Raw genomic sequence first — 13,885 nt, forward strand, 5'->3', positions numbered from 1 at the left:
CATAAAACTCGGCACTTTTCCATCTTCAACCAGCCAGACAAGCAACTACTACTACTACAATGACTATCTCAAGCAACACGGACAACGAGCCAAGGCAGCTTGACAAGGCCCTGGGCACTCTCAACGATGCTGCGGCAGAGTGTCGTGTTGCGATGACATGCAACACAAGTGACAGTGTTGAATGTCACAGCGCGGTGCACGGTGCGCGCCAGAAATTGATTGTAGAGACGCTCAAGTTCCTCCAGGTCATTCAAGGGCCTGTTGATACTGTGCAGAGCTGGTTTGACAAGGTGAGCTGCTCGCCGTCCCTTTTGTTGTCCAGAATCTGCCCTCCGCTGACCGGTCAGACGGCTCATATCGCAGCAATTCGCTCATTGTTGGAGATGGGTGTGTTTGACAGGCTTCCTACAGGGGGCACGTCACGCACAGCTGAAGAGCTGGCCCAAGATTTGAACGTCGAACAAGATCTTGTTGGTGTGTCTCCATATATTCATCCCCTGATTCTATGTTGAACACCAGATGTCTAACGAAGTTTCGGCTCAGCCCGCCTGATGAGAATTGCCTCGACATATGGTCCTTTCGAGGAAGTCGGGCCCAGCACATACAGACACACTCCGTTTTCTGAAGTTTATTTGCGCCCGGAGATTCGTGGGTTATTCCAGTTTGTGTGAGTAGAAAACACACCCCATTACAGATTCGTCTCCATTCAAAGGTCCTGTTGGTATACTTCTAGCCTGCTGGTCTCTAACTATGCCGACAGAATGGATGAGCATATGCCGACGCACCTCAAGATGCACGACTTTCTCGCGTACAATGGGTGGAAATCGCCGGACTCCGTCTCCAACAACCCTTACACGTACACGCACGACACTGGGGGTAAAGGCATGTTTCAGCACCTCGCGAGCTACCCTAGTCGAATGGAAGCCTTCAATAAAGGGATGACTATGCAAGCCATGACCTCTGGATGGATGCTCGATGTATACCCTTTCAAGAAGGTCATCTCTGATCAAAAGCCAGCAACCAATGATCCTGTCGCTGTTGATATTGGCGGCGGTAAAGGCCGTGCAATTCGCCAGATACGGTCTCTTTGTGATGGCCAGCCTGGGAGATATATACTTGAAGATCAAGAGCATGTTATTCGCAGCATTGTTCCTCCGCCTGATGGAATTGAACTGGTCCCTCACGACTTTTTCACGGAGCAACCAGTTAAAGGTAAGATATCTTCATACTGTCTCTTGTGTGCTGTGGACCTGGGCTCATCGATCTTGCAGGTGCATTGATTTATCTCATCCGCCGGTGTCTTCACAACTGGCCTCCTTCCAAGGTTACTGAAATCCTAAAGAAAACTGTAGCAGCCATGGAGGTAAACAAGTCTCGCCTTCTTATTGAGGAGATCCTAGTCCCTCAGACGAAAGCTGGAATTGAAGAAGGGTGGATGGACGTACTCATGATGTCGCTTGGTGGTAAACAACGAACAATAGAAGAATGGCGCACCGTGCTCGCTGAGGTTGGCCTGCGAGTGGGCAAGGTATACCAGGTTCCAGGAAGCTGCAATGGTATCATTGAGGCATGGAGGGTTTGAATTGATTCGTCGATGTCATGGTCATGGCATCGTGCTAGGAGGTTCAGAAATGTCATTGGCACTATCACCTTGAGATATACTTATAGACGGGGCCTATCCTTGGGTCATGCGACGTCAACCCCAGCCCCAGCAAGTTCCTCTCAGCAAGACAGTAGACTAGAAATAGTTCCTAGTTCTGGGGGTATATCACACTCACCAGTAGAGGGTATGTCAAGGAACTTGTCAGGACAAACTCAAACACGAGCGGCTTTATATGAAAATCGGCCATATACAATTCTCCCCCACTTTCATCTGAGATACCCATGCCTTGGGGTCCGATGTGGGTGCTGCTTATTAGACCACATATAATACACTACCACAAGACAAGACAAGGCTCTGTGAAGTCATTCCTCTCCTATAACTCCAACCTCGCCATGATCCCATAAGCGCCGGTGACAACCTCTGACACTTACACTACCTTTCTATCCTTTAAATCGACAATCAGATCATACAAATATGCCCTCCCCGAACCAGCTATTGACCGTGTGCGATAGGCTCAAGATCCTGATGCTGCGAGCGTGAGCGCCTCTCCTGCCTCGACCAGCAGACCGAAAATGATGAGGATTTGCCTCTTCTTCCCACTTGTGATGGACGTGCTTTCCCATGCCTTCCTTGCACACCGCTGAGAGAGTCCTCAAACTCAAAATGGGTATACCAACTGAAACAAGCGACGTTGCAAGTTCATAAGACCTGGAAGGAAGCTCGCATGCAGTGGAGTCAAACTGACGAGCAAGCTTAAGCTGCTGGCTGACGTGGATACCAGTCTGGGTAAAATCCTGCAGTTGCTTGAAGATGTGAGTCCAACTCTCTCTGCCTATTATTATTCCAGGCTAACTTCTGTGCAGCCGCATCAGCTTCTACTCGTGGACACGGGAAGATCAAGTCCATAGGTTATAACGGCCCGAGACTACTAAGTATAGGCCCCTGCCGGTGAGATATACGATCCTACCAACCTTCATCATTTACCGTCCAGGATATAGTACTGAGAATTTCACCAGAATTTCTAATAATGCGCGATCCAAAGCGTATCCTTTCCCACTCGTCAAACTCCAGCGCGCTCGCGGTGCAGACCCTAACGCCCCATTCGGCCAATGGGTCTTCAACTACTGTCACCTCGGAAATAGCCTGCTACTTAATACACGTCACAGCGCTCGCAGATTTGGCTCCCGTCTTCGAGATCTTCTGGACCAATGTATCTCCCGCCGCCCCCCTTCCCCCCGGCAGACACAAACTCAGGAACTCCTTCAGATACTCTCATCACACTCATTCTTCAGATTGATGTCCAGGACGCGAGTGGATGGACGTGTCTGCACAGAGCGGCCACGTATGGGACTGCCGCGGAGGTTGTGGGAGTTGCTTCGGGTTCGGTGCATCGCCGCTTATCACAACGTCGGACGGGTGGCCGGCTATCTTTTGTTCGGCGCTTTTTGCAGAATCCGGAGCTGAAGCGGAGTTGTGGGAATCGAACAGTTCGGGCTTATGTGCCTGCTCTGGAGGATGCAGGTTATGATGTCCGTGTGGATGGCAAAGAGGGGGAGGGATAGAGATGTCGATGTTCTTTATAGTTACTGTATCTACTTCTCTGGACGCCTCATTCCCAAGTCGGGGTGATGTAGATCCCGTCAACAGATCCAGGATATATGACAACGAACGTTGTTTATTATGGACGTCGCCAGAGAATGCTACTCTTGCATTCCTCATGATACTTTATGCGGTTGTCTAACCATTCATGAGGATCCATAGAGTTTCTCTCCGAGTCCGCAGCGAGATTCTCTTGCTTTCTGACACGACAATCCCGCAGATATAAAGATTCTACAAGTTGTCAGCCTACCTTCTTGCTTCAAAATAATGAGAGAGGTAAATTTACTATCTGGCGTGCTCTGATTTGAACAGTATCCCCATCACAGAACATGTCCTGTCGTAGTTCACCTTGGCCTAATGTAAATGGCTGCCATTGTAGACATTTGGGGCTCGGTGCAAGCTATTCAAAATGACAGTATCATAGATATTGCTCTGAGATACAGTTAGTGAGATCTGGAGTTGGCTGATAAGTCCTGGAGTGGTTTTTGTTCGAACTTCATATGGGTTCTAGGCAAGCCTGTAATTTGCTGAAGGAGCCAGACCATAAGCCTGCATAACCGGCAGAAATTTCCATTGACTAAGATCTATTTGTATGTTAAATGGGTTGGCTAAACTGTTCTTGAGATCATTGAAAAAGTGATTGTCTTGCGAGAACGGCAGAGATCACTTATATCTGATATATTAGAACAGGAATCACGATTCTGGCAGTTATACTATGACGGATTACGCTGAATATGAGTGAAGACTACCGACAGCGTACAGTAGCCATGTTATATGGATAAGACCTAAGTTCGAGAGTGATGCTGAAAGATGGGGTCTGCTCTGCCAGCAAACGACCCGCTGCTGGCTACCCTCAAGCGCTCATGATCACTACAAAAGGTGGCCCCAGGCCACACACCGTTAGCCCGTGAGTAGACACTTTTTTTTTTTACTGAAAGGGCAAAGTAAGTGCAAGCAAGTGAATGCATGGTATAGGCGGGCCAGTGCTTAGGTTTTGTAGCACTGCCTAGTATTCGAGCGGTGGGCAATGTGATGAAATTGGTGCCGCAGCAGCAAGCTATCATTGGTGTTATGACTGCCAGGGTAAGCTACAGCTCATTGGCCGCTTAAGCCCCTCCCTCTTGTGACAGCCGGTCACATGACCATGATCGATGGTGAATGTGAGCTTATAAGTGATGCGCGTTCTGAGTCTGTTGAGTCAGAAGAGTATGCCTTTAAAATACTAGACTGCAGATATATGAGGTCTGGATGGGTTAATAATCAGGCCTGGGAGTGTACGTGGACAAATTGACACACGGGAATAGCAGAAGCCGTGGTGAAATGGACAGCCAAAAACTGTGTTAACTGCGGTCGACGTTACATTAATAAAGTCACGTGCTTATGTTGAATCCAAGATAATTTTACCTGATATCTAGCTTGGGATGCAAAGACCTGATTAGGAAAGATAGGAAGTACAGATAAGCAGTATGGGGGTACGATTAGTAAATCCCAAAAAGAACAACAAAAAGGGCTTTGTTGGGAGTTAAAAAATCGAATGTGCTTCATATTTATGCACTCCATAAAATCTGCAGTCTCAAGGGTAGGTGCATGATGATAGTAAGACTATCAGTGCAGAATACTTACTACTACCGGGGTTACTCCGTGGAATCGGCAAGGGTTCCCTTCTGGTTCCTGGGCTCTATATTCAGGACTAGATTGATAGATCAGTATATTGACGATGGCTTTGGAAAATAAAAGACTTCTGGGAATTTACGATGAGATCATCAATATGTACGAAAGGACCACTTGATCTAGAATGATGATCCAGAAAACCTGATTGTGAATAAGAAAGAAAGATCAATAAATAAAAGTCATCAGGATGGATGCTGGCTGCAAGGTATGAGCCCTCACGTGATGAGTTGTGAAAAGTTTGGGTGAGAAAGAAGTAGGTTTGGGATGGGATTCATTTTCAGGTATGGGGGGAAACCGGGCTGGCAAGGTTGGGAATCATAATAATAGTAATCATTATAATCAGGAGGTGTGCACTTTACTACTGCAGTACGACCCTCGGGATGCAGCTTCACTAATGTGCACAGACATCCGTGAAGGGATTTTCTGTTTCCCTCCCCCTCCCATTTTTCCTCTCCTTCGTGGTGGTGCCTGGATGGAAGAGAGACAGAGGAGGGAGGGAGGGCCCAGGCTTGCATGCATTGTTGGGCCGGATAGTTTTGGGAAAACCGGGGTGGGAAAGAAGGGGAAGGGAAGGGTAAGGCAACGTTGAACGGGTCAGTAGACTAGTAAGCGTGGCCGTCCTTTTGGGGTTAGTTTAGTAGGAGGGGGATAAGGGTGTTAAAAGAGTGGAGGGGACTTTTGGCGGCGATATATACGTTGGAACTTGGAAAATGGCTCGTGAGGAGCAAGAAGCAGCTGATGTGGACATGATTGTCCTCGCTTAGACAGGATTGATCGGCCTGATGATGATGATGATGACGAGAAGAAGAAAGGGGGTGTGGTGGTGGTGATGAAGTAGTAGTGGTGCTGGTACTGGAGTTGGTTTGGTGAAATGAAAAGGGCAAAACGGCCAGTTGATGATGATGCGTTGGTTTGGAGTATGGATGGACACGTAGGAAAACGGGTAAACTGGATCTGGATGTAACTCCTCTTGTATGACCTTTGCTCTGATTTTCTCTATTATTGTTTTTTTATCTTTTCTTTTTTTAATTTCTTCTTCTTTTTTTCTCTTTGCCTTCTCCTATTTTTCTAACTCGTTAAATTAATTATTAAAGTATGGAGGCATTTGTTTTTTCTTTTCTTTTCATATTCCTTTTTTTTTTCTTCCTATTACCAAGTCCCCTGGTCCTGTGGAATGTTAAACTTTGCCAGTGACCAGCGAACTTGCCATCTGCTGCTATGTGACTTTAGTAACCAACTACTACTCCTACTACTGCTACTACGGACAACTAACTAATACTACCACTTACTAACTTCGGAGCCTGAATAAGAAGAAAGAGAAGAAGAACTAACTTTTGCCGGGTACCGAACGGGAACCTCGTGCGCATCCGGCCAACGCAGCAAAACAGGACGAACCGAACTCGATAGCCGTCACCCGAAGGCGTAAATCTGAAGAAAAAAAATTTAAAAGGGAACCAGAAACTGAAGAGTAAGGAAACCGAACAGAAAGATGTATGGATGGATGGATGGCTGTGAAAACTGAAAGGAGAGGACAGTAAGTACTGTTAGTAGTTAGTTAGTGAGCAGCGAAACCCAAAGAATCCTGGAAAGTTCTGGGTCCACCAGGCCGATTTGCCTCCACCGGGCGTCGTCGTCGTCGTTGCCCGTCGGAGGAATAGTCCCAAGCGTCCGCAGGGCCTTTTTTGGCTTGTCTTGTTCGCTGGGGCTAGAATAATGCCCATCCGGCGCCTCTCTCTACCCTCTCTCGCTCTCCCTTCTGTAACGCGGTGCGGGTTGCTGCAATGCGCTGATCCAAGCATTGCAGCAGCGCCGTTCTTTGACTCAGCAAGTCATCCATGACTCCCTCCCCCCCATAATTCCCTCTCCCCCCATCGGCCTCCATTCCGTATAAATTGACTTTGCGCTGCGCTTTTGCCGCTGCCACCTATTTATTCGTCTTTCTTCCGCCATCCTTTGTTCTCTTTCTCTCCTCCCTTTCTATCTTGTGCTTCATCCATCGAGCCCTGACTTCTTCTTTGCTCTACTCTACTTTCAGTCGTCCTATCCCTATCCGCTATCCAACTCAAGCTAAGCTACCTTAACTCCGATCTTCGGTCTCCCTTCCACTATACATAGACCGCCATCCTTATCTGCCTGCCTCCTTATCACGCCTCCTCACTCACCTCCTCTTTCTCCTCACCGGACCACTGCTCTCCACGTCACCCTCAACCTCCGACACTCTTCCTGTGCTCTTCATCAGTCCACTCTTTTCGGACTGCATAACATACACTACTACTCTTAACCAGTTGAGCATCTTTCACTGTCACTACCAGTCCTTCTCTGGGAACAACAACAAGCACCTCATTTCCAGTTCTCCTATCGTCATTGCTGCCCCGGTGGCTACTACTAGCTACTCTTGACACCGCCTCCCTCAACTCGCTCTCTCGCCACCACTTTCATCATGGCGCCCCGCAAGCCTCGCTGCAACTTCAAGGAGTGCAAGGAAGCCGCTCAACGCATCGTCGGAGACTGCAGCTTCTGCAGTGGTCACTACTGCTCTAAGCATCGCATGCTGGAGGCTCACGCCTGCACTGGTCTCGAGGACTGCAAGAAGGAGTCCCACGCCCGCAATGCCGATAAGCTGAACAGTGAGCGGACTCACGTCATTAAGGGCGTATGAGATCCTTCTCTCCCTGGAGATCTCACAATAATTCCATCTCCCTGCTGCGATCTTCTCGTTTCTCCTTTCTTCCTTATGATTCCGCTGCGTCGCAAACTTCATACATATTATTAGCGCGGTGTTCCTACTTCCACACTACACACTTCTTGCCGGCATTAGCAAGTACTGCATGGCCAGTAACGCTTTCCGCGACAGTTCGCCACCTGGGTTGGGTAGGGAGTTTTGATGTTGATACTGTTCTGTTTGGCGTTCACCACAGCTCTGGAGTTTCGACGGCTATATTTTATATTTCTTTTTTTTTGAGTTTCTATTTGCTGCACATTTCCTTCATCACTTATTTTTTTTGCAGTGATCGTGTTCATCTTCCATGAACTTCCCGCGGGCGGTTATTGGCAACGAACCGATACTAGACAACATCTCTACCTTCCAGTTCGTGTTGGATAGAATTGACGGGCTTTTTACCCCGTTTGTGAATGGTTTTGCTATTTCCACTGGTGTGTCACATAGCCAAGCGGTCATAGGTATATATGCATATTTGTCCACACCTTCCACCATCAATTGAGCCTATAGATTCAAACCCACCTCCCAGAATAGCTTAGTACCATCCATCCTCAGCGCGGTGGCCGGAGATTAGTCGTGTGCCAGCTACCCACGTAGCTGTAAGCTCAGGTAGCTAGCTATCCCGCTGTTCTGACCACTGAGCGTGCAGAACGTAGCAAGCGTCATATGATAGTAGCCCGAACAAACCTCTCCAACCAACTAGCCCCGAAGCTCATAGGTTGAAACCGACCTGACACCTAGAATCCCTGCAACAACTGAGAACAGAGAAGACCTCGACCCCCCCCCCCCCCCCCCAGAACCAAAAGCAAAAGCACCCACCCATTACTACGACTAGTACATGACGAGCCTGAAACAAAGTGATACGATAGCCATCGAGCCCGTACCACAGAGGAAAAGGGCACTTTTTTCTTTTAGCCCGGTCCAATTTTTGGCCTACCACACACACACACAGTTAGCCAAAAAACATAAAACCTAACCACCTAGGAAAGGGGTTGAGTGGGAAAGGAAAGAAAAATAAAACATACATATCATGATGTTCACTTAGTCTGCTCAAATACTTGTTTAATTCTTCGACGCGCTCTTTGTGAGTTTTGACCCCTTCTCGTTTCAGGCGCTCTTGCAGCTGTATATGGTTGTTAGCCTATCTTGTCTGTTTTGTGACATAGACATTTATCGCTTCGATAGCTCCTTATAATGAGAGGGTTTCGAAGAAAAATAAAGCAGCATGTACATCAACCTCATACATAAGAAACAACATCAACCAAATCAAGGGAAAACAAAATCAAAAACCCAAAGCATAACAAAAAGAAACATATAGGCAATACATACCCTCTTCCGCCTCATCTCCTCATACTTCCTCTCCGCTTCAGTCTTCCCAGCTCCCGCAGAGCCAGATGCTGAGGAAGGTTCATGTTCATCAGTGCGAGGTTCCTCTTCAGCGCCACTTGCCGTCGCTGATGTTGTCGTTGTAAGTTGCTGCTCCTGCTGATTCTTCTGCTGCTCATTCTCCTCTCCACTGCCTGGAACGGACGATTTCTTGCTGCTGCTGCTGCTGCTCTTCTTCTTTTTCTTCTCTATTCGACCGTTGCTGGTCTTGGAGCCTTTCAGTTTTAATTTGCCGCCTCCACCGGGGGTGGAGTATTCGCTTGGTACCATCTCCCCTCTTCTTTCTTGTTATAGTTGCTTATTGTTATTATTGTTCTATGCTGGGGGATAGATGGTGGTGCATGGTTAGGTTGATGGGGAGGTAGTATGGATGATGATGGTGATGATGGGTGGATACTACTGGATGGTGATTCCGGTTGCCGCTTTAAGCGGGTCGGTCAGGTGACTTGTGTGGTGTGTATTGGGGGTTGGGCGGTGGGACTACTTACTAGCCTTGAAGTATTGTCATGAATAATACAAAAGAGAAGATATCTAAAGGAGAAGAAGTTTGAATTTGTTATGTCTCTTTATGGTTCAACGGGGATGGCTGGTTCATGGCCATGCTGGTGGGCTCTACATATGTGATACTCTTGTCTGGCACCATGCTTGGAAAGTTATTGGAAATTGTTAACACAGGGTGATAGCAGGATTTCGCATGTTCTGTTTGCTTTATTAATTTGATATCTAGTATGTTTCCTTGATGCCCTGCGATTCTCATGTCGAGTCCAGCATCTATAATCCATTTATCCCATCCCGAAACTCCATCGTAACATATGCACATCAATCGAAGGGAATCGGGCGCAGCCCGGATCCGCCTCCTCGCTTTCGCATTTCAGCACCTGCTGCAATTGTGCTGGGTACCTTGATTCCACAGCAATCCCCAAAGTAATCTGTGTGGTCGGCATGGTTGTGGTCGTGGCCATGCTCGTGGTCGTGCTCATCGTCTTCCATATCATCCGTGATCTCCCTCATCCCGGGAGCTGCCGGCAACAAGCTACCGAACAGAAAGTGCTGCATGATGGGAAGCTTGCCCAAAACCTCCTTGGCGAACATCTTCTTCATGCCGCTCTCGATTTTGCTCCAATTCTTGGCTCCTGATATGTCATCCAACATTGGGCTGTGCCACCGTAATCCCTTTACAGTTTTCACGCTATCCACCCATCGGACCTGATCCAGATAGATGTATTTGCCACTTTCCTCCTCGAGAACTGCCATGTTGTGAATTGCCAACGGCGTGATGTAGGGATGTGCAACGAGCTGGGAGGCACCGAAGAGGAACGGCAGGAAATGATAATCATCGAGACCCCACACTCCATGTGATCCAGCAGGTTCCAGGTAGTAAGTGGTTTGTATATCACGCATGAGGTTCATGTAGCTCACGTATACATGGAAGACGATCGCAGGGAAGTCCGTGGCGGAGAATAAGTGCACCTGACGTAGACACAGCAACCACATCATGAAGTTCAGTTCGTGACCTGAACCGTAGTCTAGTCGGTCGCGCGACCCGAGCGAGTTAATTAGATAGGTCGAAGCTTCTTCTATGAGTGCTTGATCTTGAAACCCGAGTATATCTTTGTGCCACGCCGCACTTTGTGTTGCGACATCGTCAAATAGATCGCGAAAAGCTGGGTTACCGAACCGCGAGCCGCCTTGGTCGAGTGACGGGTGTGTCTCGAGAAGGGATCGGATTTGGAATACTATAGACTGAATCTTGGTGATGATGGGGGAAGGGCTGCCGATCTCCGTGGTTGCCCGCCCCCGCACTGAATCGGAGAGACCGAAGATGAAGGCGAGGATCAAGGTATGGGTTGAGGAGGAGAGGAATAGGTCATGGTCTTGCTTCGATAATATCCGACGCACTGGGCGCGCATACTGATGGGAGGAGAGATCCGGAGCACTGGGGAGAGGCGGGGTGACTGGAGCAGGTTCGCGGGAGGAGGGCGTCTGAGACTTGGCTTTACTCGCACGAAGTTCCGAAAGTTTCTTGGAAAGGTCAATCTTCGGTTTCGGTGCCGGACTAGACACGGAAACTTGTGAGGCCATTTTGAGCGATATAATAAGGAGGTCGATGCGATCCTGTCTTCCTAGTGACCTTGCCGCACGACAACTGGCAGAAGATTGTTGCTATCGTTGGACGAGAATGTGATAAGCAGCCGCGGTCATCTGACACCGCCCGCGATGACATAAGATGGATTTGGGCTGGTTGGCAGAAACTGACCGCCTAACAGTAGAGCAGCCATTGCCCCTTTCCCAAGAAGGTATAGCTATATTGCCACAAGATTGAGGCATACACAAGTGTATTCTGGGTACTACTATTGTCATGGGGTGGCGACGAAACCCAATGGGGTGAACAATGGCGCTGGAAAGGATATCCGAGTTCAGAACTGAGTTGAGCCACATCGGATTCATCGGATTCGACTCGGCCTTTGCCGTCATCCGAATCCGTCCGCCGAGCAGCCCACCAAATCTCATTCAGGAGCCTCGGACGGAGGCTTACCTCCGCGCCGTGGATCATGATGGCAGATGCGGTGCAACGCCCCCGAACCAACTGACATCACATTTTGAACACAAAGTTTTCGACTCCACGAACGAGGAAGCAAAGTGGACCGATCGATTTTCAATGTGGCTAAGTCCAGGGCTTCGGTTCGGATTTTCTGGAACATGAGAGCGATATCCGCTGTGAACCATGGATCGGCGCGGCTGAGTTGAGGCACTATTGACTTGAAGGCAAGTACGAGCGAAAGCGTTCAGCCTGGGGAAGGTTTCCGGAAGACAGATCTGATCGGGTGGAGGGCTGAAAGAGGGACAGTCTCGGAGGGTAAACTTGAAAACCATAAGTAGGTAGGCATCGACCCTTGCATTGGATATGACTAGTATTGGGAAAGGGTCTTTATCCCTTATTATTGTATCGTAAGCCAGAAGAAGGACACGGCTGTAAGATAGGTTACAGTAAGCAGGATACTGCTTTGAATGTTTGTTGTTTCACTTGGGATTCAGTCGGTCGCTGCCTTAATACCAACCTGGCCCAAGATCGGCCTACTCGCTCCAGGATTATTGATTCTCAGAGGGATTTAGGACGTCTGCTGGAAACCAGAGCGATAAGAAGTGAGGAATGCATCTTGACTTACAGTACTCCGTGCTCCGTGTTGTCGCCTGCGCAGATAAGCCCAAGACATGGGACACGGTTGGTTAGACGCACAACATTTCACACCATGATTAGACTCGACTAGCCCAAGGTGCCTGGTCCCTGTTCGGTGACGGTCTATCGGGTCTGAAGGGAAAATCTGTGCCAGTCAGACAGCCATGCTTGGTTTCCGGCTAGGCCGCATGTACGTCGACGATTCGGGCATATCAATCTTTGCCCTTCAGCCAATAGATAGAAGTCTCTGGCTGCACAACATCGATGAGAGATAGTAGATACAAAGTAGTAACCTTGGGCAACGCCACAGACAGCTCGCATGATGTATTGATGATAGAACTTCTTGTCCATCGTACCGATGAGTCTCGATTGATGAGAAAGTAAGTATAAGCCTCCCATGACTCAGTTGTCGTCAGATCCTCATTCTATTGGCGCTCCGACCAGTTCAGGATCACCGGTCTCTTCCCAGGAGAAGGAATAAATCAGACCGCTGAGAAGGCTACTAGCTATCGAATTATCTAGACCGGGACATGGCGAAGCTGAAACATCCATATTATCGTAGTCGGCGCGGGAAGATGATGGGAGCTGAATTGCGTCTAGGGTATAAGCAATTGGACGGGTCACTCGGCGCTTCTACAATACCTCTTCCGTGGTGACTTTATCCGGGATTCTCAGCGGCGTATCCCGTAGTATGCAATGGGCCGTTCCTGAAATAGAAGGCCACAACCAAGATCGGCCGACGTGGCTGAAGTGCATTGAAACTGGAACTGGAACACATGGGCGATATCTAGTCCTCACTAACAGTTTCTTGGCAGCCAATGATAGGCGTGACATGTGCCGCCAGACTCAGGTGGCTAGTAGAGATCCTGACAAAAGTATTGGTCTATCACTTATCAGGGGAGGGGGGAGAGGGGAGTACTAAGAGGGGAGGAAAGTGATGTGCCTCACTCTGAGAGGGAAGAATTGGCGCCCGTCTTCCATCTAGTAGTTATGAACTTACGTAGGTGCTCCATGCCTCGTATCGTATCCAAAACCTTTTACAGTAAGCCACCATCATCCCTTATTCTGTCCGTATATTTATTTGTGTGGATGATGTTGGTCAGGATGCTTAACAGGTTCGCAACAACCGAGGATGATGATGCGATCATGGGATGAAGTCGCAGATGATGGAGAGTGATCACCAGGGGGACGGGAGCACAACAACACCAAGTTTGGGGGAAAGGAGATCTATTCTTGGTTGTCTCTGATTTCCATGCGGGATGTTTCAACTTGCATGGCTTTTCCCCTCCTGGATGTCGGGACGTGTCAACCATTGCAGGGATCGCTGGCTGGCTGGCGAAGTTGATTACTTTAGTAAGTAGTTTGTTTGGTATCGATGTACTGTAAGAGAAGGGTGCGAGCGAGTGGGTAGGAGGAAGGATGTCAGTAAGAGTAAGAGTAAGTAAGAGTAAGAGTACGAGGTGAAAGTCACTAAGCCTGTAACGAGTTTAGTACTAGATACGGCGAGTAGACACAAACTCCGTATTTAGTCTTGCTTTTTCGGCGCGACGGGGCAAGGAGTCAACTGGCGCTAATTAAACTAGCTTGAATGCAGTTAGCCCAAAGCGTCTAGTGGGTGGCGGTCGGTCTTTTCCCCACCGAGACAAGCGAGATTTCGATGCCCCTGTTCGTGTTGCGGATTGGCCGCCCGTTCAGGTACCGCCAATTTAGTCTACTGGTGCCTGGGGGG

General features: G+C 48.6%; 4 protein-coding genes across 4 annotated transcripts; 2 read left to right on the top strand and 2 right to left on the bottom strand.

Moving 5' to 3' along the window:
• Positions 1-51: 51 nt before the first annotated feature.
• BO85DRAFT_506918 (O-methyltransferase) lies at positions 52-1,582 on the top strand (the record flags this gene model as incomplete). Its single annotated transcript, XM_025664381.1, has 5 exons — positions 52-290; positions 348-474; positions 544-667; positions 761-1,212; positions 1,272-1,582. The coding sequence occupies exons 1-5, from the start codon at positions 60-62 to the stop codon at positions 1,580-1,582; spliced, it is 1,245 nt and encodes a 414-aa protein (XP_025519242.1). The 5' UTR covers positions 52-59.
• A 5,731-nt stretch (positions 1,583-7,313) lies between these two features.
• Positions 7,314-7,748, top strand: BO85DRAFT_485053 (AN1-type zinc finger protein; the record flags this gene model as incomplete). Its single annotated transcript, XM_025663294.1, has 2 exons — positions 7,314-7,526; positions 7,728-7,748. The coding sequence occupies 2 exons, from the start codon at positions 7,314-7,316 to the stop codon at positions 7,746-7,748; spliced, it is 234 nt and encodes a 77-aa protein (XP_025519243.1).
• Positions 7,749-8,384: 636 nt separating this feature from the next.
• On the bottom strand, positions 8,385-9,518 carry BO85DRAFT_475421 (DUF1754-domain-containing protein). The gene is made up of 3 exons (XM_025662722.1): positions 8,922-9,518; positions 8,618-8,715; positions 8,385-8,525 (listed from the first exon to the last, which is right to left on the bottom strand). The coding sequence occupies exons 1-3, from the start codon at positions 9,246-9,248 to the stop codon at positions 8,504-8,506; spliced, it is 447 nt and encodes a 148-aa protein (XP_025519244.1). The 5' UTR covers positions 9,249-9,518; the 3' UTR covers positions 8,385-8,503.
• Positions 9,519-9,644: 126 nt separating this feature from the next.
• Positions 9,645-11,125, bottom strand: BO85DRAFT_446479 (serine/threonine-protein phosphatase 2A activator). Its single transcript, XM_025659511.1, has one exon. It carries the CDS (start codon positions 11,058-11,060, stop codon positions 9,798-9,800), a length of 1,263 nt encoding a protein of 420 aa, XP_025519245.1. The 5' UTR covers positions 11,061-11,125; the 3' UTR covers positions 9,645-9,797.
• Between the last annotated feature and the right edge of the window lie 2,760 nt (positions 11,126-13,885).

This window comes from Aspergillus piperis, assembly GCF_003184755.1.
Source record: "Aspergillus piperis CBS 112811 unplaced genomic scaffold BO85scaffold_3, whole genome shotgun sequence".
NCBI classification, from domain to species: domain Eukaryota; kingdom Fungi; phylum Ascomycota; class Eurotiomycetes; order Eurotiales; family Aspergillaceae; genus Aspergillus; species Aspergillus piperis.

What these genes read in the sequence shown, in the direction of transcription:
- BO85DRAFT_475421 (XM_025662722.1), bottom strand. Translation starts at nt 9,248, where the DNA reads ATGGTACCAAGCGAATACTCCACCCCCGGTGGAGGCGGCAAATTAAAA. An exon ending in AGGAGATGAGGCGGAAGAGG is followed by an intron (nt 8,716 to 8,921) that starts GTATGTATTGCC and finishes AACCATATACAG; the next exon opens with CTGCAAGAGCGCCTGAAACG. An exon ending in CTAAGTGAACATCATGATAT is followed by an intron (nt 8,526 to 8,617) that starts GTATGTTTTATT and finishes TGTGTGTGGTAG; the next exon opens with GCCAAAAATTGGACCGGGCT.
- BO85DRAFT_446479 (XM_025659511.1), bottom strand. Translation starts at nt 11,060, where the DNA reads ATGGCCTCACAAGTTTCCGTGTCTAGTCCGGCACCGAAACCGAAGATT.